Source organism: Dendrobates tinctorius, unplaced genomic scaffold, assembly GCF_039654945.1.
Source record: "Dendrobates tinctorius isolate UK_male_01 unplaced genomic scaffold, ASM3965494v1 ptg000005l, whole genome shotgun sequence".
Lineage (NCBI taxonomy): Eukaryota > Metazoa > Chordata > Amphibia > Anura > Dendrobatidae > Dendrobates > Dendrobates tinctorius.
In genome coordinates this window covers 24,563,327-24,586,295 of record NW_027361673.1, presented here as the reverse complement: position 1 = coordinate 24,586,295, position 22,969 = coordinate 24,563,327, and the positions used below count along the sequence as shown (strand labels likewise).

Below are 22,969 nucleotides of genomic sequence, written 5' to 3'. Positions count from 1 at the left end.
GACGGATGGAGGTGCACTGTGGAGGAATGGGACGGATGGAGGTGTATTGTGGAAGGAAGGGATGGGACGGATGGAAGAGCACTGTGGAGGGACGGGACGGACGGAGGTGCACGGAGGGATATATAGAGTCTACATGATAGAGTTTGCACGATGGTCATGGTGGGACGGACTGAGGTGCACGGATGCAGGGAGGTGTGGCACCGGGGGTGGTGCTGGCAGCCGCTGAGGGCAGGGGGTGGGATGGGTTTTCCTCCATACACACAGTAGCAAAGTCAGCTGTGAGAATTGAATGACGACCCTTCCATGCTTCTGCTTCAGGGAGGGCGGGCACAGCTCATTCACGACCAGGAACTGACAGGCACACATGTAGCGGTCGTGTGCGGCAGCTGACAGACGGGTGTATCTCCTATCATGGACGCAGAGCCCGGAGCCGAGAGCTCAGCAGGAAGCTGCATGAAATAGGAGACAGCCAGGAACTCTGCACCGTGCGGGAGGCCATGGACAAGGCGGCACAGCAGCACAGCGGAGCGGGCAGCAGTAACAGCAGCAGCCGGAGCAGCAGCAGGGCCACCTCTGCAGGCTCCTCGCCCTCATCTGGTGCCCGGGGGCTGCTGGCAGGACCCGGGAGACTCAGCCAGCAGCAGGCTGTGGCACTGACAGCGGCTGGGAGGCTGGATGGAGGAAGAAGGGACCAGCAACAGAAACAAGTCCTAGAGGGGGTGCTGAGCAAGTACACCAACCTCATCCAGGGCTGGCAGAACAGGTAACTGCACGGTGCCCATGTGCGAGGAAAGTCTGCACAACATGGTGCCTGGGTGATGGCAATGGGGGCGGCTACCAATGGGCATGATAACATTACCTTGTCCTTGGATGGGGCCTTTACCAAGGCATCATGGAGGTTACACCAGTCTATGGCTTTAGGTTTGCTTCTGTTGGGACAGTTCACATTTTGCAGCGACAGTATAGTAACAGCTGTTCACTCAGGCACTATATGGCGGTGTATTTAGGAAACTTTCTAGTATATGTCAGAACACTAAAGGGGTTGTCCTGTAAGAAGTTCTCCCATGTCCCCAGGATAGGTGATTACTAGCAGATCAGAGTGGGACTTGCACCAATTAGCAGATCTGTGAACTTACGGCCTCGTTACAAGTTGGCGCAGATTGTTGAGCAGCAGAGCGCCGCTCCTTTCATTCTCTATGGGGCTGCTGGAAAATCCGAGCGCAGCACTTCACAGCCCCATGGAGACTGAATGGAGGAGTGGTCGCGCATGGTCACTGCCCCTCCATTGTAACAGGGATTTAAGTGCCCTTTTCTGCAGATCGGCGCTGACCCCAGTGCTCAGACCCCCACCGATCAACAGGTTATCTCTCCTGACAACCCCTTTAAAGTGGCTCTCTACCATTATGGGATCATGTATAAAGAACGTTCTCCCACTCCCCTACTAACTTTTCTATCATAAGGCTAAGCTCCACCCACGAGGATCTGGTGCATTTTTCTGCTGTGTATTTTCATGCGCAAATAAATGTAGCGTCTTCCGGTTATAGCAAAATGGATAGGATTTCTATCAATTTTACGCCAACTGTACTGTTTTGTTCAAACTGCGGAAAATGGCGTGCAGAACGATTTACAAATCCATAACAAGTCACTTCTCTTGCGGTAAATATACATTTTACTTGAAGATTTGAAAGAAAAGCACATGAAAAGTCAGGAGCGGATTAACCAAGAAAGTTTTATTACAGCTAAGTAACAGGTAGTTTCCAAAACAAAGTCTGATTTAAACATGACAAACAAAAAAAAAGTAAGAAAACATGATAAAAAAGGAAACAGAAACCAAAACACACAAGTAATGTTAGTTTAATTGGGACAGCATCAGATGTGCACAAAATACTCATCCTGGGGGGAGAGAGAGCCTGGTATATATATAAATATTCACATATTATGGCTACAAGTATCATTTTATATACAGACCCCAAATATGTCTAAATTACCAAGATTGTGACTGCAGGTTTTGGATGTGTTTGTTTCTCCATACTAACAGCCGTATGTGTAGACATGAAGTATATATAAAGGACAATCTACATGACACATTATCAGATTACTGGATATATTTATTATGCTTTGCTTATATTGCACTGTCATATTCCGCAGCGCTTTACAGACGTTATCATTGCTGTCCCCATTGGGGCTCACAATCTAGATTCCCTATCAGTATGTCTTTGGAATGTGGGAGGAAACTGAGAAACTTAGAGGAAACAGACGCAAACACGGGGAGAACATGCATACTACTTGATATTGTCCTTTGTTGGGATTTGATCCAGACCCCCAGCGCTGCAAGGCTGCAGTGCTAACCACTGAGCCATCATGGCTATATGGATGTAATAATCCCTTGGCAGATTTGCCCCCCAAGTTTACACTTCGAGGTCTTAAAGGGATATTCCCGTCTCCAAGGTCCTATCCCAATATGTAGTAGGTGTAATAATAATAATAGGATCATTTACCTCCAAATAGAAATATAGATAGTTCTTCAGATTCGCTGTCACTTACATCATGCAGGGTATTGCAGTAGCTTAGGTATCTCCATGGTTATGACCACTAAGCGCTGTATTACTAACGGTCACCATATCACCATGGATACTTAAACTACTGCAATTCCCTGCATATGAGGTAAGCAACATAGCGAATCTGAAGAACTATATTAAATTTCTCATTGGAGGTATTTGCTAATATTATTAATAGTGCACTTACTACATACCCATCTCCAAGATCCTATCCTAGTATATCCCTTTAACCCCTTCACAACCTATGATGTATAGGTATGTTATAGGTCGTGTCTAGGGATGAGTGAATAGCTTCGGATAAGTGCTTATCCAAATAGCTATAGCGGCTGTGTGACAGTCACAACACATGCGTGGAGAGCCCAGCAAACCGGCTCTCCATGCATGTATTGTGACTGTCACACAGTCGTGACACATGCAGCTGCGGCGCCGAACCGCTGATTGTTGGGAGCGCTCCAGGTGTCCGGGTTCCCGATGCAGCTATTCGTAAACCGCTAAAACTGTTCGGGTAAGCACTTATCTGAAGCTATTCGCTCATCCCTAGTCATGTGCTGGCTTTTGCTGCAGGTTGAGGCCGCATATTTTCAAGCACTTGACAGCTGATCTGATCAGCTGACATGTTCCCCGAACAGCCCCGCGGGTGGAATCGCGATCCCCCGTGGCTGTTAACATGTTTTAATGCCGCTGTCAATCTCTGACAGCGGGATATGACTCACGCAAACCGTATACGTGTCTTAAGACACGTCCATCGGCGCCCTTGTCACATGATCACAGGGTGCTGATGGGTTGGCATGACAACACGGGGTCTCCATGATTAACAATTCCCCAACAACTCTGCTATGTGTAGCTCAGGCGATCGAATGATTGCAGCTTCAAGTCTCCTAAGTGGACTATTGAAGCAAGCAAAAAGTGTGTAAAAAATTAAATAAATAAACTTTAAAATATTTAAAAATATAAAGTTCAAGTCACCCCCATTTTGCCCCATTCAAAATAAAACAGTAAAAAATACACATATTTGGTATCGCTACGTTTAGAAGCGCCCAATAAATATATAAAAATAATTGATCCGATCGGTAAATGTTGTAACGAGAACCAAAAAAAAAATCAAAACTCCAGATTTACGTTCTTTTAGTCGCTGCAACATTGCAAGAACAGGCAATCAAAACATGGTATTAGAAAAAACGTCAGCTCGGCGCTCAAAACATAAGCCCTCGCCCAGCCCCACAGCCCGAAAAATGGAGACGCTACGGGACACCCCTTAAGTAAAAAAAAAAGAACCTATACATATTTGGTATCTGCAAACTCGTAATGACCTAGAGAATCGTCTTGCCAAGTCAATTTTAACATTTAGTGAACGTGGAGAGAGAAAAAAAAAAACTATTGTGGAGTTGCACTTTTTTTTTTCAATTTCATCACACTCGGAATTTCTTCCCATTTTCCAATACACTATATGGTAAAATCAATGGAGTTGTTCAAAAGTACACGTCGTTCCGCAAAAAAAAACAAGCCCCCTCACACTGCCATATTTATGGAAAAATAAAAAAGTTATGGCTCTGGAAAAAAAGGGAGCAAAAAGGAAAAAGCGGAATCCCGAGGGCATGAAGGGTTAATATAGACAGTCTGTTCTGCTCCATAGCAAGGCCTTACTTATACTATCTGTATTAAAGTAAAACTCTCCGCCTTTTGATTCTTGTTGCTGAGCAAGTGAAAAAAAACCAAACAATCATATTATTTTCGCGTTTTCATATATTTTCACACAGAACTTTACACTTTCAGGAGCCTAGGGCAATTTTGCATCTAATCATAAACTTCAAACATAATGTTTATACGTGACACTTCATCTTTGTGCCTGTAATTTTACCTGTTCACCAGGACACAAATCTCTGGGAACTATATATTACAAACATGTGCATTACAGAGCTGATTAGGTGCAGGGGATGACTGCATATGCTACAGCTCATCTTCTCAACCTTCAGTAGGGGAACAAAGTCTATGTCAGAGATCAACTCCTTCATTGGTAAGGGGGATGATAACAAGAAGAAAAGTGACTGTGTTACCCTACATAACTCTGGGATCACTTGAGATGGAGTAACGTGGACCTCTTTACTACCCAGCGTTCTGTTACACCTCTCCATACTGATGCCATTTACCGGCACGTCTGGCCAGCACACTGGCTGATGTCTTTGACAAAGACCTCTTGCAGGTCGAAATCCTGGACATTTTCTGTCCCTTATTTTTGGGCCGGATCTGTTAATAAATCTATTTTTTGTAAGCAAGAATAACCTTATTATTTTATGTTAGTCTGAGGCGAAGCTAGGGTTTTGGTTTGGGGGGAGGTGAAACTTCTGAGTGGGCCCCTAACTATGTAACCCTGATTCTAAATATGGTGGCGCATCTTAGTGGATTATGGAGAACCTGAGCAGATGACAGAGATGTTACTAAAAAAATCTCTATACAGAGACCAATGGAGACCATATAGTGGTAGGTGCCAGTGCTGCAGAATGTCTTAAGAGATTACAGTACAGTTATTGATGGTGACTTACAGAGGACGTTCTTTCTGATGGAGTCATTAACTTTTCCCATCAAGGCAACTTCTTCCAGTCAAGACTCGGCTGCAGAGATTACAACAAAGACACACTTGACTTCTCACATTCCCAAAACGGCCCCATCTATTCCCAACTTAGGGTACTGTCACACTTAGCGATGCACCAGCGATCCCGACCAGCGATATGACGCGGTCAGGATCGCTGGTGCATTGCTAAGTGGTCGCTAGTGAGCTGCCACACAGGCAGATCTCACCAGCGACATCGCGGGGTCGGGGGTCGCTACCTACCTGTCAGACGAGGCGATCCTGACGTCCTCCCGCCCGCGTCCACGCGTCGCTCGTCTCCACAACAGGAAGTCCCAGCAGGAAGCTGACGACGAGAAACGGTCCAGGACGTTCTCGCGCGATCAGCGATAACCAGCGGGGGAGCGGTCGGAGGTAAGTATCAGACATAGCGATATTGCTAGCAATATCGCTATAACGTCACAAAAACCAGTGACGTTATAGCGTTATTGCTAGCGATATCGCTTAGTGTGACAGGCCCTTTACACAAACTCCTCTTCCTGGTGTCACCCTAATGCTGCCGCCATATGTGTCCCTATTACTGCACCTATTGTGTCATACTGTGTGCCCTCTTATATTCCTCCTACTGGAGCCCTAGATATTCCCCTTTCATTGCACTCGTAAAGTATAATGTCAACAAACATGCCCCACAAACACTAGAATACCCCTACACTGAATTTCTCCGCAGTACCCCACCCTTCAACTGCTCCTGAAAAGTATGGTGACCCCATCACAGTATGATCTTCCACACAGCCCTCCATGCAGTATAATTGGCGTACATACAATATAATGCCCCACACCTCTCCACACTGTTTAATGGCCTCCACTCAGTATGATGGAACACACACAATCCTTCACACTGAATAATTGCTTGCATACAGTATAAAGGCTCCCGCATAAGCCTTTAAATATTATAATAACCCCCACATAGTCCTCAATACAGTATAATGCACCCTATAGTCTCAATACAGTTTTATGACCACCACAAAGTTCTAAAAAAATAGAATACAATACTCACCTCTCCTCCTCGTTCCTGTCTCAACAGCTTGTTTTCTGAAGCATCTCACATCTTAGCATAGAGGACACCATGTAGTGATTTCACGCTGAGACGTCAGACGCCGAGGAAGAATGATCGGGGAAGAAGCGTCAACTGACGCTCCTTCCTCCATCATTGCTTTCAACTGTATCAGCAGATGCTGATACAGTTGAACTTGTAGGGGTCCCCATAGCGGCCGCGCGGCAGTGCAGGGTGATCGCATCTCCCTGCTCTGCCACAGAGTTTAACTGTATCTGCGTGCTGCGCACACCCATACAGTTGAAAGTAGTGTAGCTACAGGTGGTTCCACAAGAGCTCGGGGCCCAGGGCAGCCACACCCTCTGCCTCCCCCAGTAGCTCTGCTAGTGATGTCGATGTTGAAGTCCTCTATATTGATTTCAAATGGGGCAGTAGTGTCTGGATGGACACTTGGGTTCTCCAGTCTATTTGTGGTGCCCTGCAAAGTCAAGCATCACAAATGTCTGTGAACTCTGATGGTGTGAGAAGCCAGCTCTTCAGCCATTTTTACAAATGTAATTAGTGTAAGGGCTATTGTGAAGTCTGGTGGGCAACAGCCCCTGAAACAGAACTACCAAGCCCAGGAGAAGCAACCCTGCACCCCATGGATTGGATGGTGCTGGAGATCATGGAGGCCAGCCGTTGCCTTCCCTGTCGTCGCTGCCGGGACGCCAGCAAAATCTATGCAGTCACATGGGACATAGTGTCCTGTGCGATTCAAGAAGTGTCCAACTACCAGACAACGTCAGTTAGGGATCAGAGGAGAGATGTCTTGATTTAATCCTTAGTTGTTAACGGTGGGAAGAGAGCTGAGGTGCATTCCTATATGACTGAGGTGCCGCAGATGCCGAGGTCCAGGCTGAGAGGAGAAGTTTTAGTGCACGTATAGTGTTATATGCAGTGGAAGTAAGGAGCTGCTACACATTTCCGGAAAAGAGCTGGGGTCATCACACCATGAGGGGCTGTTGGCTCATTGTGCAGAATTACCATGGAGAGCTGTAACCATCATCTGTTCAACTAAAAGCGATCTTTTTTTTTTTTCTCCCCCTTCCCCATTGCACTTGAGGTCTGGACATTGATTATTGAGACAGGCTGATCTTGCATCCCTTCCACAACTTTCCCCTTTTAATTCTGCTGAGAATGGCCTGCCAGCTGGTGAGACAACTGTGACTGGTGGCCGCCGTTACCCCACAGCTCAGTGGAGACTGACCCAGACATATTTTTAACATTACAGTGGGGATCCATAGTGCTAATCAATAAAAGATATGATTACTCATGGAATTTGGTCCCAACTTCATTGCTGCCGCTTGCCTAATCTCCAAAGGACTGGAGGTGATGACATCTCGACCACCAGTCATCTGGCCCTGCAGCTAATCGGTGTCAGCAGTGAGCTGGTGGTTGAGACATCATTGCTACCAGTGAAGAGTGCCCAAGCAGCAGCGCTGCAGCCAGGAGCCCATTCCAGGGGTGAATATATCTTCTATTATTTTAGCACCAAGGCCCATTGCTAAAGTAAATAATAGACAAGAGAACCCCTTGTATTTTCCCATATAGTGGATAAACTGCATATTATTCCTTGTAAATTTGCAATGTGAAAAGCTATAGTGTGTTACAATAGCTGCAAAGTGGATGAGATTTTTTACCAGATCTCATCCACACGCTGTTTGACATAAATTAACAAAACATTACCTACAATGCATGTTTTAAATTTGCAGTCTTGTTGATTTCTGTTGTGGATTTTCACTGCAGATTTCACTATCTGGGGTTAAAATCTGCATGTAAAATATGGGGATGTCCTCCCAAATTTCACTCCACATTACTAGAGATGAGCGAATATCTTCGTCTCCCTCCTTATTCAGCAAGCTACAGCCCTTACCGAATAAGCTGCAGCGGGAACCCAGATACCTGGAGCGCTCCTGCTGACCAGCTGTTTGACGCCCGCAGCTGCATGTGTTGCGGCTGTGTGACAGTCACAACACATGCATGGAAGCCTGTGCGTTGTGACTTTCACACAGCTGTGACACATGCAGCTACGGCGCTGGTCAGCAGGAGCGCTCCAGGTATCCGGGTTCCCGCTGCAGCTTATTCAGTAAGCGCTATAGCTTGCCATATAAGGAGGGAGCCAAAGATATTTGCTCATCTCTACACATTACACTACACTATTTGTGGATGAAGCCTGGAAGAATTACACTTAGGGTAGGTGCTAACATATCCAGGACTAACATATTGGAGACTTATCCTATGGAGATTCAACACCTGGGATCCCCACTGATCACCTGTCATCCACATCTGGCAGTGACCAGATGTAAGCATTGTACATGGAGGAATTCAGCAGTTCCGTACATTGTTTAGTGGCTGCATCGCCTCTGGGTACAGAGTTCATCTCCCATGTAAGTGCTGGATGCTAATCGATATGATAGTCATAGACAACCTCTTTAAGAGATCAGTGAAAAGGGAAAGGCCCAGCACAACCAGTTCTTTACAGTCATATTTTCATTATTTATTATGTATGAGGATATTGCAGTCAGTATTTTATCTTTGCAGGAAAATGAGATAAAATATGTATTTGTTGGGAAATGCGTGTGGTTTATAGTCACTCAGAAGACTTCTAGATTGTGTGAGATGTTAAAAGGTTTACAGTTTTCAGAGCCAGAAAACTTGCATGAAGAAATAAACTTTCCATGATAACCAGTTTCTGCGCTTTCCTGGCAATGCAGCTAAAACCAGGATCTGTAATGTATTTGTCATGTCGGACATTTGGCAGTGAATTAAAGAAATAGCACAGATTTACACAAGAGATCTAGAAAGGCGGTGACACAACCTGATGCAACTGTGCAAACACTTTGGACATGGAGTGTAGACGTTTTTGCACGGCTAGGGAGCAGTTTTGGATGGGTCACAATGGAACTTTTTTATGACTAATATTACAGCGATGTAACTTGAAGCTCATAGCCTCCAAAATTGCTATCTGCAAAATAACCAGTGGGCTCCTAACTATCACCTGTCTTTGATAGTCTCAATCTTTTCATATAGGCCAAAGCGATTTTTGGGACCCAAAGACTCCAGTGCCCAAGTGCAACTTCAACCTCTGCTCCCTTTTAGTTACACCCTTGCTAACACAATTGTGCAATATTACACATCACAAGCTCAGTGAAAGTCGTAACTTGTACAGTTTACTATTGAGTTTTGTGGGGTGAAAACAGAAACATGCTACACTTCATACAGTAGGTCAGGATCTTAACCCTAGGCTACGTCATTTCAGTTGATGTGCTGCCCATGAATGATTTTCCACATGGACTGACCATCCAGTTTCAATTGTGCTGGCACAAATCAAATCCCAGATGCCATAGAAACCTGTTGATGTCCCATGAGTGGCTTACGGGGCACCAATGCTCTAACAGAGCAAAGCCTTCTTAGATGCTGCCACATCCTAAGGGTTAGTTAACTGTTCCTACCTGACTGATACAACTGGAACTCCGCTGTCCCTCAACAGTAGTAATTATCCAAACATGAATTGGTAGTAGAACTGAAGCTGATTTTTGGTGCAGAATCTGATGAAGTCCATGTCAAATCCGAGATGTGAACTTGGCCTATGCAGAGTGCATCTATATGACTGGTTACCTTTGGCAAGGAGGCCAAATCTCCATCTAAAGCACTGGCTGCGTTCTACGAGGACAGGACTCATTTATTGTTTCTCCATGCATAATTGATTATCATTTTGTGAATGTATTTCTATCCAAAGCAGCTTGTTAATCATTTAACAGACATAATGGGATGGTAAATAATGTATTAGGGCGGACACATAAACCCTATTTTAGATACTAGTTCAAATCTGGACACCCTCGCTCCATAAAATGGAGAACATGTTGTTCCGCAGATTGTATTATTTGTGATACATGAATTCTTTTCACATTTATCAAAGTTAATAACCATCACCAAGAAGTGACCTGAGGTTCTTGGATGAAGAAATAAGCTTGAATTCCTCAGGCTTTGAAGCTGTAGTATTTACTGATGTATCAGGTATATGGATGCTATCTTAGAGCCATAACCCTCGCCAATACCCTGATAAAGGGGTACAACAAACAACCTTAGCATCTATTCCCTTATATGTGGATTTTAGTAGCTTGGAATTGTAGCCTTTGCCTATTGAAGGCTATCGACGCTTGTATTTGACTTTGACAATGGCTGGTATGTCATATAATAATCACCAAAATCCAACATATGGTACTTTACCTTTTAAACAAGAAAAAGAAGAATTTAACACTTATGCCCATTGTTCTTTATTAGTTATTGGGAACTTTTTGGTGGGTTTGGGGAGCAAGAACAACATCTTTACAAGATTCTACATTCTCAATCCCTAAATCTTGCACTTAATAAATACTAATCCTTACTTGAGATGGCTTATCTTATTATAACCCTACTTTTAACTTCTCTGAAGTGAGTAGAGATGTCTTGCACATAATCTGTTCCTCACAAGTTGTCCCTCTCTGTGGTCCTGGTACCTTCATTAACTATTACTTTGTAGTGGGACTCTACAACCCACTCAGGGCCTGTAAACAGTAACCACAAGAATGCGCAGGCAGTCCTTAAAGGAAACCTAGTATAAACACTATAGAGAAAAAAAAAGGTCCTCCAAGGATATTATATAAAATATTCAAATTTTATTAAATAACACAAAAAATAAAAAGAAACAGCAAACCATACGGAAAGTGGAAAATAGCATGACATTGGGTGACAAACATAAGAACTATAAAATGACTGGTACAATAATGTAGCACATGAGGGAATATAAAACAATTCTTAAAGTGCTGGTGCAGCAAGCAGAAATAGATAATATTAATGATATAATCTCACATATTAGAGCCTAATAGCATGTTAAATAAAGCCTGCAGCGACATTATGCACAATGCAATAGATGAAACCCAGATATTGCTGGTTTTCCCATAGCTGATCTCCTCAGAAGGAAAAAAAGCTTCCTAAAAATAAAAGATGTGGGTTGGGATCAAGTAAGGGAAATACACCTCATGGCTAGAGAATTAAAGCAATAACATATTTAAGCACCCCTCTGAGGAAGATATTCATCGAAACGCGCGTTAAGGGGGACCCTGGGTGATTCTTTCATTTTGGTAAATATGTTATTGCTTTAAACACTTCTGTTTAATCTTTGCCAAGGTTCTCAAACCGTGGGCCAGTATGCCATCCAGTTCCAGACCTTGTCCTCTGATTTGGGCTGGAACAACGAAGCATTGGTGGGCGCTTTTTGGCGGGGTCTTTCAGGCCGTATAAAAGATGAGCTTGCTGGTCGGGACACTCCCACGGCCCTAGAAGGTCTCATTTCTCTAGCCACCCTGATTGATCTCCGGTTTCAGGAACGGGCTCGTGAGAGAAGGCTTTCTCAACCGTTGCCTTCAGCATGCAGACCACCCAGTCCCCGACCCAGGACCTTCGCTCCCGCCTCTGCGCCCGAACCAATGCAGGTGGACTGCCTTAAGCTCTCAGACCAGCGTCATAGGGAGAGGAGCCTCCAGGGTCTTTGCTTTTATTGTGGCAGCAGTTCCCATTTGCTTCGAACCTGTCCCGAGCGTCCGGAAAACTTCTCCGCCTAGGCCAGGGTATTTTTGCACATTTGCATTTTCATTCGGAAATCTTCATCCCCTGCAGGAGCAGGCTTCTTTTTTGTGAAGAAGGATGGGTCTCTTCGCCCATGCATCAACTATCATGGCCTAAATCGCATTACGGTGAAGAACAAATACCCACTGCCACTCATCTCTGAGCTCTTTGATCGCCTGAGGGGAGCACGAGTATTTACCAAGCTCGACCTACGAGGAGCCTACAATCTTGTTCGCATACGTTCCGGGGATGAGTGGAAGACTGCGTTCAACACACGAGATGGCCACTACGAGTATTTAGTTATGCCTTTTGGTCTCTGCAACGCACCTGCTGTCTTCCAGGAGCTCGTTAATGACATCTTTCAAGATCTCCTCTACTCCTGTGTAGTGGTCTACTTAGACGACATCTTAGTCTTCTCCCCCAACCTGTCCACGCATCGTCGAGATGTTCGCCAAGTCCTCCAACGCCTCAGAGAGAACCACCTTTTTGCCAAGTTGGAGAAGTGCATCTTTGAGCAAGCTTCGTTGCCTTTTCTTGGGTATATCGTCTCGAGCTCGGGGTTGGAGATGGATCCTGACAAAGTCTCGGCTGCCCTCAATTGGCCACGCCCCCTTGGAGTAAAAGCAATCCAGCGTTTCTTGGGATTTGCCAATTATTATAGGGATTTTATCCCCCACTTTTCTTCTCTGACTAAGCCTATTTATGCCCTCGTCCGGAAAGGAGTCAACCCGAATCTTTGGCCTCCCGATGCGGAGGTCGCCTTTGAGGCTCTGAAACAGAAATTTGCGAAGTCTCCTGTGCTCCATCGCCCGGATACCAATAGGCCATTCATTCTCGAGGTGGACGCATCTTCAGTTGGAGCAGGAGCAATCCTTCTGCAAAAATCCTCCTCTGGCCGTTTGCTCACCTGCGTTTTTTTTCCTAAGGCCTTCTCCGCTCCTGAACGAAATTATTCCATTGGAGACAGAGAGCTGCTGGCCATAAAATTGGCTCTCGAAGAGTGGCACCATCTTCTCAAGGGAGCCGTCCATCCGTTCACCATATTCACGGATCATAAGAATTTGGCCTACATTCAATCCGCTCAAAGACTCAACCCACAGCAAGCCAGGTGGTCCTTGTTTTTCAGGCGTTTTGATTTTGAACTTCACTTTCGACCCGGGGATAAGAACGTCAAGGCTGACGCCCTATCGCGGTCATTTTTGTCAGTGGATAAGGAAGATGGCTCGGCATATCTCATCGACCCTGCCAAAATCCTTACCGTGGCCCCACTGAGTGTGGTCTCCCCACCGGCCGGTAAAACCTTGGTTCGAAGTAGAGATAGACGGAAGGTCCTATGTTGGAGACATTCATCTAAGTTTTCTGGACATGCAGGATTTAAAAAGACTCTCTCTCTCGTCTCCCGTCATTATTGGTGGCATTCGCTTCGCAAAGACGTCCAGGATTTCATCACCTCCTGTCCCTCTTGTGCCAGGAACAAAGTCCCTTGTCACCCCCCTTCGGGACTCCTACATCCATTACCTGTGTCTGCGAATCCATGGACCCGTATTGCTATAGACTTCATCACCGATCTGCCTCCTTCCTCAAGGTGTACTGTTATATTGGTGGTCGTTGATCGGTTTTCCAAAATGGCCCATTTCATTCCTTTGCCTAGCCTGCCTACTGCTCCAGAGTTGGCGAAGATTTTTCTGCTCCATGTCTTCCGACTCCATGGCTTCCCTCAGCATATTGTCTCGGATCGAGGAGTCCAGTTTACCTCCCGTTTTTGGCGAGCTCTCTGCGGATTGTTGAAGATATCTCTGGATTTTTCCTCAGCCTATCATCCCCAGTCAAATGGTCAAGTAGAGCGAGTCAACCAGGCTTTAACATCCTACCTCCGGCAGTACTCCAATGCTCCCCTAGGAACTATGACGCGTTGGCTCCGCCCCCAACATGGCAGCGCCCACCGGCCATTTCTGCTCAGCATCAGGCCAAGTAAGGCGCCTGACTATCATTTGCGGTGATGCTGCTCTACCTGTCAGCCCCCGCTTTAACTCAGGCCCTGTCTTTGTTTGCGCTTCCTCGCTGTACCTTCTGCTGTGCTCAATAGCCCGTCCTAGCTCCTGTGTCTCCCTCTGTCCTACCTCTCCTTCCTACCGTTCTGTGCCTCCTATTCCCTGTGCACACCTGTAGCCCTCCTCAGTCTTCCATTGTTGCCTTACCTGTACCCTGCTCTCTCTCTGTTGCAGCCTCCAGCCTCCGCCATCCTCTGTGCCTCGGTTCTGTGTCCTGCCCTCGCTCTGTGGTCCCCGTGTTTCGTCTGTGCCCTAGCAGCTCTGATTCCGCTGTGCCTCGTTTCCAGTGTCTTGCCCCAGTCGTCCCTTTGGCTCCAGCTGTCGCGGTTCCATCCTCCGTGGGCCTGCCCCTAACGCTCCCTGTATGGGGGGTGCTAACACCAGGTCCGCTCGCCCTCGGGGGCTCTGGGGCCGTGACCCAGAGGGTCCACTCCGGGTTGTCGTCACTTTTCCTCCCCGTGACAGCATACCGTAACAGTTTGATTGTTTTTGTTTGTTTTTTTTATTTAAAAATGCTAAAACTGACATGCCATTATGATTCTCCGGATCATTGAGAGTTTGCATATACCAAACATGTATTGGTTCTTTTTTATTTATGTGGTTAAAAATAAAATTACAAAGTTTGTAAAAAAAAAAAAAAGAATATCGCCATTTTCCAATACCGTAGCGTAATTCTGGTGTTCTGATTTTTATTCTCTTTATTCCATTTACATATCGGATTATTTCTTTTCATATTCTGATCGGGCTTTTCTGAACGCAGATATACCAAATATTTGTTGTTTTTTTATTTTGAATGGGGAAAAATGAGTGATATGAATATAATATAATATTATATACTTTTGTTTTTTAAAACATAGTTTTTCTATTTTTTATTGGCTTCAATAGTCTCCTTAGGAGACTTGAAGCTGTGATCATCTGATCGATTGCGCTACACATAGCAGGGCTTTAATCCTGTCGGGGATCTCATACACATTAGACTGCTGGCTGAACCTTTCAATATCGTTGGGTTCAGCTGACGTTAGTGTGTATGGGCTTAAAGTGTAGCCTTTATTATGGACTGCACATTGTTCCTGTTCTCAGCAGAGCGGTTGATTGTGGGTCTTATGACCAGACCTGTATTAGCAGCCAGGGTGAGAACTGAAGCAACTTGTAGTCCATGAAGAAGCACAATCCTTCACAAAGAGATTACCTGTTCAACCTGTTACACCTATAAATTAAGTTTCATAAAATTACTATATTTCTCCAAAACCTTTGTTAAAATCAAATTTCACTTTCCACAATCCAACTCTGACTGCCACTGCTGTGAGGCAATGCGGCTCTGTGACTTTGCTGGGCTTGGCGCAATGTATTATTGGCTCCTTTTGTACGGGAATCGTCTTGCTCTCCTTGATTTGCTTACTCCTTTATCCGACTTCCCTGTTGGACCACTTGGAATTGAACCTGACTTTTCCTCTGAACAAGTTTTTGTTGTGCTTTTTTTTTTACCGTTGACCCCAACTCTTTGGTTCTGACTCAGGTATTTGACATCTCGTCCCTTAATTCGCTCCGCCAGCCAGCAGCAACAACTCAATGCAACCTCTGCAGCATAGGCCAAATTCTTGTAAAGACCTGAATGCTATAGTGCCGTAGACGTCTGCCAGGTGGAATGGCTTACCCAACCTCTGGCAGTGGCTGTCTTTTTGAGTTGTATTTGTTGCAATAACATAAAATGGACATTCCCTTTAAGCAAGGCTATCAAGTGTACATGAGTGGGTGACCTTCCTGTATAAATTATCATGGCCATTTTGTATGGTCTTTTCTGGTTAGGACATGATTACCCTGATGGTATTGTTTTTTATGAATAATTTGCAGCTATGATGAGTAAAAATCAATCAAATCAAGTTGTGCATTACTGGATTCATCCAGAAGAATCACCCGGAGACCCTTCCCATCATCATCCCTCACGAATTACTGTGACGTTGCACAAATTTATGTTAGTGCAGCTGCTTTCTGGCATAAATAAGTGTCCGTTTAGCGCTGACTTTGGTGTTATGCCATGAGGGTTCCTCTGATGAAATATCTATGACAGTCACATTTCCTTCTCGTAAGCTCTGGAGATTTTGGAGTTGTGCAATCTAATTCTAGATACAGTTCATTCATTAGACCAAAATAATGTTAGGGTTATTATCCACTAGTGTTATAAATAAAACTGCATATCATGTCTATGTTTATCTATCATTTTTCATCTTTGGCTATAGAGTTGAAAGTATATCGGCATAAAAAAGAAACAAGAAAGTATCCAGACATCTCAGCTTCATCACTTTTCTGACAAAATCACAAAATGTATAGATTTTTTTTTTTTTTTTTTTTTGGTGGGGGGGAGACAGTGGTATCATATTAAAGGGAACTTGTCAGCAGGCTCTTAGACCCGAAACTAACAACAGCTATGTAAAGTCCCTGTAATGGTGATTACATCTGTACCTTTAGTTTTATAAGGCCGCATTTCCATTTTATAGAAATTAATATGCAAATTTTTATGCAAATGAGCCACATGAGCTGGGCCTTAGCCCACAATTATAGCTCTCCTATGCGTCCCCACCCGAGATCTCACACAAGCATCATCATTCCTGGGAGCGGCACATGTACATATCTATAGTGTGACTTTTCAAATGTCGTCACAACTTTACTGCCCCAGATCGCGGGTGGGGGAGCATGTCACAGAGAAGTCTTCTGATATATGCATCATCTGAGCAGCATTTGAAGTCCCACAAACACAGGCGACTTCAAATGCTGGCAACGAACACGGCTCTCCACTGCCTAGTACCAGTACTTATAAGCTTTGTTGTGGACGACCGCAGGAGAGTTGACCTTTGCTAGAAACCAGCTAACAATTATGCCTAAAAGCTTATGATTCTAGATTATTTCTGAAGGTATGTTCACACGTATCATTTTTATACACTTTTTCTTACTGCACTTTTTTCAAGGAAAAAAGGTATTTTACTGTATCAGCAAAATAAATGAGATTTCTGAATTCTCTTGCACATGCTTATTTCTTCCTTGCAGATTTGAAGTAGTTTCAGATCTGCGGCACGTCAGTTGTTAGAGCGTTTTTCACCCATTCAAGTGAATGAGAGGAAAAAAAAATGCATCAAAAACGTAAGCCAAAAAGCACATATTTTACATAGCGTTTTTTCTTGTCAACACTCATATTTGCAGCAGGCTTTTCTGCTGACAGTACTGACCGTGTGATTATCCCTTAGTCTCTCAATTGATTGCATGCACTATTTTGTGTCTGATTTGCATGATCATATTCCCATTTTTTTTATAATTCTGTAAAACGGTGCCATCCATTAATTCATATCACTCTACATGTGTAACAAAATTATAGAAAGTGTCAAAGTAAGACCCATATTTTAATTACATACACTTAATCAAAGGGCAATTAACCAACTACCAAGATAAAAAATAATTGCATATTTAGTATCCAAGCTCCGTTCACACTGGAAACATGATATCTTCTATTATGAGCAACATGAAGAACATGATTAACGTATATACTCGAGTATAAGCCGAGGCACCTAATTTTAACACAAAAAACTGGGAAAACTAATTGACTAGAGTATAAAACGGGTATGCACTGTCCCCTCATCCCCATCCTGATATGCATGACCCCTCATCCCTATCCTGGGCTGCATGGCTTCTCAACCCTATTCTTGTATGCATGGCTCGTCATCCCTATCCTCGTATGCATGGTCCCCTCATCCCTATCGTATGCATGGCTCCTCATCCCTATCCTGGGCTGCGTGGCTCCTCATCCCTATCCTGGGCTGCATGGCTTCTCATCCCTATCCTTGTATGCATGGCTCCTCATCCCTATCGTTGTATGCCTGGCTCCTCATCCCTATCGTATGCATGGCTCCTCATCCCCATCCTCGTATGCATGGCTCCTCATCCCTATCATTGTATGCATGACCTTCTCATCCCTATCGTTGTATGCATGACCTTCTCATCCATTATACTTGCCTTCCTGCGCTCCCTCACAGTGTCTTGTTCCCGTGCCAGCAGCTGGTTTATGGTTGTAAGCAGCGCATGACAGGGAGGTCATGCTCTGCTTACAAGCCGAGCACAGCTGCCGGAATACTCACGGCTCCCCACGCCGGAACTATGTGTGTGGAGGGCAGTGCGTTTTCATTGCTGTTAAGTAGCGCGCTCAGTGTCAGCAGCAGCAGCCGGGCAGTCACTTGTACCCACTACTTAAGAGAAATTAATATTCACTTCTCTCCACTCCCAAGGGAGTGAAGAGAGGTGACTATTCATTTCTCTTAAGTAGCGGGCACACGTGACCGCCCAGCTGGTGCAGGAAGCAAGCGGCTGACACTGTGTGCTCTAAAACAGAGAAATGAATATTCACTGCCAGAGCAGTGATTATTCATTTCTCTTTAGCAGCGGGCACAGGAGTTAGCTGCAGCAGCTGTCTCCTGCTACCCGCTGCTCCGCCACTGTCGCTCCCCCTCCCCCTCCATCTTCTGGACCTTCACTCTAGTATAAGCCGAGGGGGGCTTTTTCAGTACAAACAGTGCTGAAAAACTCAGCTTATACTCGAGTATATATGGTATTCCTTTATCTAAAAGATCTTAATGTATTTTGATGCATCTCATTGACTAATAAATGGGGCAATTAGTTATCCAGTTGATTTTTTTACAGTACACAGTAGTATACCAAACTAAGTGTATATACTTATGAGAAAGCTAGATGACCACTGTTATGGCCGACATTACAGCGTTCTCGTTTTGTTCGTCCAGCCTACCTTGCAACACAGTAAAACATTGAAGTCGTTGCCCACAGAAGGAAGGGTACCATACATGCGCCAGGCCAGGAACATGCAGCGAACTTCATTCGGTTTCAGTTCTGAATTGAAGGACATAGCATAAGAGTAATTAAGGCCAAGGGGTAGGGTTTACTATGAGGAGCCGGAGCACCTGCCAGGGACTGCTTTCAGGGCACTTACCAGCTCATTCGCATATATTAATGGATACAGGTTATTTTTTTTCACTACAATATTTACAGTACTTATTTCCTGCTAAAATATAAGTTTGCACGTATGTTTCGTCTTCGTTACGTAGCACAATTATTGCTTTAGTGCCGCACCTGACAGACTCCTTTGAAAACTTGTAATGAAATAATTTTTGAAATATGTAATGCGGCTCGCACCTCACCAGGAATGTCCCTTTCTGTCACCTGTATTGTTAAGTCATCGGAAGTGAAGTGACATTGCAACAGTGTTCCTATAATGTTGCCATGCAAACTTTGATCCTGATTATCTTTGTCTGGATAGACGGAGATTGCAGATAATTATCAACATCTTGTTGTGACCTGCCAAGTGATAAACACAGTAATAAATATTTGTCGACAACTGCGCTGTCACTTATTTAGTGATGGTAGCATGTGTTCGCTGTAATTTGGAGGAGCAGGTTGAAAACAAATATTTCAGTCTATTCCCAGATCACAAATCCAGAGAACTATGATGGTAAGATACTGTCACTAAAATGAAAGTTGTTCCCATATGTGGACAGAATAAAACAGCATTGCAGAAACTAGGAACATTGGACCACATGTGGGAAAACTGGCTCGGACAAAAAAAAGTGCTGGTGCTGACAAATTTAGCAGTGCTAATGTCCTAGAAAATAGCATTTGGCATTGGCACTTGTTCTTTTTACTATTACACCATTAATTCCAGGGTGCTGTATATATTAGATAAACATACATAAAATATTGTAATCAAACTGACAGACTGATAGAGTGGAAGAGGACCCTTCTCTCATGGGTTTACAATCTATGGGGTAATGGAGAAGGCAGTAGACAGGGATAGAGCATCTCCAGTGGTGGTGAGGTGGCCACAAGGGTTATTGCAGTCTGTAAGCTTTCCTGAAGAGATGAGTTTTTAGGTTGTGTCTGAAAGTCCCAAATGTGGAAAGCAGTTAGACATGTTGAGGCACTAAATTCCAGAGGATGGGTGATGTTCGGGAAAAATCTAGGAGGCGATTTGGGTGAGGAACGTATGAGAATGGAGGGGGGAAGAAGATCTTGTGAGGATCAGAGATCTGGGAAAGTATCTGGAGATTGATTTTGGAGCTCTGTGGAGGATACAGATTAAGAAGGGCTTTGTAACATTGACAGTAGTTTATCATGTATTTCCCTGTCTCCTGACCCCACAGCATTGGTCACTCCTGACCATGTACATAAAGTGCAGCACAGATTCATCTCAACTAAAGCCAAGATCCTTAGATGAAAAATAGAACATACATTTATAGGACATTTCATAACTTTCCCAAGTTCTTATGAAAAAATTTACAGCACAGCCTGCATTGTACTACTGAACCCAATGTATTATATAATTTTGGAGTCGGTCCATTTTATACCAATTCCGACCCCACCAAAATGGACACAGACTCCAACTCTGCATCTCCGACTCTACAGCCCTGCTGAATTCGCTGGGGAATTGGGAGCCAGGGAAGGAATTGGCAGCAGGGTAGCGAGGGGAGAGGTCGATTATTCGGGCAGTAGAAATAAGGATGGACTGGAGGGGTTTGGTTTTGCTTTTCTAACATATTGCTGTTTTTGTATTTTTTTTTATTACAAATTAGTTGCAGCATGAAAGTCCGAAAAAATAATGTGATCTCCAGCTAGCCATAGCTATCACAAACAGCAAACAATTGATTGCATATTTATTTGTTTTGTTTTGTGATACCTACTACCGTATCAGTCCTTTTATAGCCTTACTTTCTCCTGAATCTCTCCATGTTTTACATACCTTCTCCATCCAGATTGTCTCTTCAGACAATCTCCATCCAGCACACTTTTTCCTCCTCTTAAATGTATTATCTCGCAAACAACCTTTATCACTAGAGTCGGTGTGAATTGATTTGCAGGACCACGTCGATCTATCATGTCAGTAATCTGTGGCCACTGGAAGTCAGGCCTGAGTACTTTGACTCTTCAGTTGATTAGCTGGCCTGGCCTGATGTCATCGTTGCCGCATGATGCACATGCGATATACCGCCAGGCCAGATAATCAAAAGAAGAGCCTCACATGCCATCTGGTAGGAGGCAGTCCTAAAGGTTTCTGTTAGGCCAAGTTCACATGATCTGGAAATGGCAGTCCTCTGGACACAGCGCATGATGGCTGCGTGCAAAGTGATGCCATGCCATCTATTGAACGCAGGTGACTCCACATGTGTTCACTGAACCGTGCGGATTCACTGCATCCAATACATTCTATGGGTGAAATTTCTATTGTGGAGACTGGTGTCTCCGCAATAGAAGTTGACATCCTGCAGTCTGGAAAGACGCAATGCATGTCGGTCTCTGTTGGTGATCCGCGGGCGTCTGTGGACGCATAGTGGATCCACTATTCTGTAACAGCTGGCAGGTGCGGATTTGACACTGCACAAATACAAGCGTCAAACCTGCAGCAACTCTGGATCGTGGGCACATACCCTTACATCAAGCATCCACATATGCTGATGTCGCCACTGGATCAGGTCCTGTGAATCAATTTGCACAAACTCTACATATCATCATCTATTTACTGACTCACACGGGACTTCACTCTATTCATCCCTGTTTTCAGGATCAAAATAAAATCCGAGCCAATAAAACATTTATTACCAATTCTGTTGAAAAAACATACATTTTGTTAGTGGGATAACCATTTTACCTTGGTGATTCTTTCAATAGGAAACTCTGTCACATGTTTCTTTTCAAAACATACAGATGCTTCTCACAAAATTAGAATATCATATATATTTCAAGTGTTTATTTATGTTAATGTTGATGATTATGGCTTAGGCTGAGTTCACACGTGGCGTTTTTTTCGCGTTTTCGCGGCGGTTTTAACCGCGCGATTTTGCCGCGAAAACGCGAAAAATAAGCATCCCATGCATTCCTATGGGATTCCGCAATGCTGTACTAATGCTGCGGTTTTTACCGCGGCGGAATCGCTTCGCGGTAAAAACCGCAGCATGCTCATTAATTTGTGGAATCGCGGCGATCCCGCACCCATAGGAATGCATTGTTCCGCTTACTTCCCGCATGTGGCTGTGCACACCATGCGGAAAGTAAGCAGAACATTTGCGGATGGTACCCACGGTCCGGAGGAGAGGAGACTGTCCTCCGGGCTCTGGGTACCATATCCCTGTAAAAAAAAGAATTTAAAAATAAAAAATATTGTTATTCTCACCCTCCGACGTCCCGCGCAGCCTTCCCGCTTCTCTTCACGCTCTCGTTCCCAGTAGTCCTTTGCGAAAATGCCCGCGATGGCGTCCGTTCTCGCGGGATCGCGAAGTCTCGCGGTCATTCGCGCGACGTCATCGCGAATGACCGCGAGACGTCGCGATCCCGCGAGAACTGACGTCATCGCGGGCATTTTCGCAAAAGATTACTGGGAACGGATGCGCGGGATGTCGGAGGGTAAGAATAACACCATTTTTTATTTTTTTTTACATTCTATCTTTTACTACTGATGCCGCATAGGCAGCCTCAGTAGTAAAAAGTTGGTCACACTTGTCAAACATTATGTTTGACGAGTGTGACCAATCTGTCAATCAGTTCTCCAAGCGATGCTACAGATCGCTTGGAAAACGCTAGCATTTTGCAAGCTAAATACGCTTGCAAAATGCTAGTTTTTCCGCGGGAAAATCGCGGGAATTTAAAATGCGATTTTCCCGCAGACTGGAATTCCGGAATTCTCGCGGTAATTTCCGCGAGAGTTCCGGTACGTGTGCACTTAGCCTTACAGCCAGTGAAAACCCAAAAGTTATTATCTCGGTAAATTAGAATAATCAACAAAAAACACCTGCAAAGGCTTCCTAAGCGTTCAAAATGTCCCTTAAGGCCCCGTCACACTAAGCGACTTACCAGCGATCCCGACACCGATATCAAGGTGTCAGGATCGCTAGTAAGTCGCTATGTGATCGCTGGTGAGCTGTCACACAGACAGCTTCACCAGCGATCAGCACAGCGATGCCGAGCGCCCGACATCGCTGGCCATCCTGTAAAAAATAGAATCAAAATGAAAAATATAGTTATTCTCACCTTCCGACGTCCCGTTCAG

At 44.6% G+C, this 22,969-nt stretch overlaps 1 protein-coding gene across 1 annotated transcript in view; it reads left to right on the top strand.

The window, feature by feature from the left end:
- The first annotated feature begins 252 nt into the window (after positions 1-252).
- OSBPL10 (oxysterol binding protein like 10) overlaps positions 253-22,969 on the top strand; it is a 664,525-nt gene continuing 641,808 nt past the window's right edge. Inside the window, exon 1 of the mRNA XM_073568669.1 lies at positions 253-763. Within this exon, the coding sequence (XP_073424770.1) occupies positions 498-763 (266 nt within the window). The 5' untranslated portion in view covers positions 253-497. The remainder of the gene's footprint in view (positions 764-22,969) is intronic.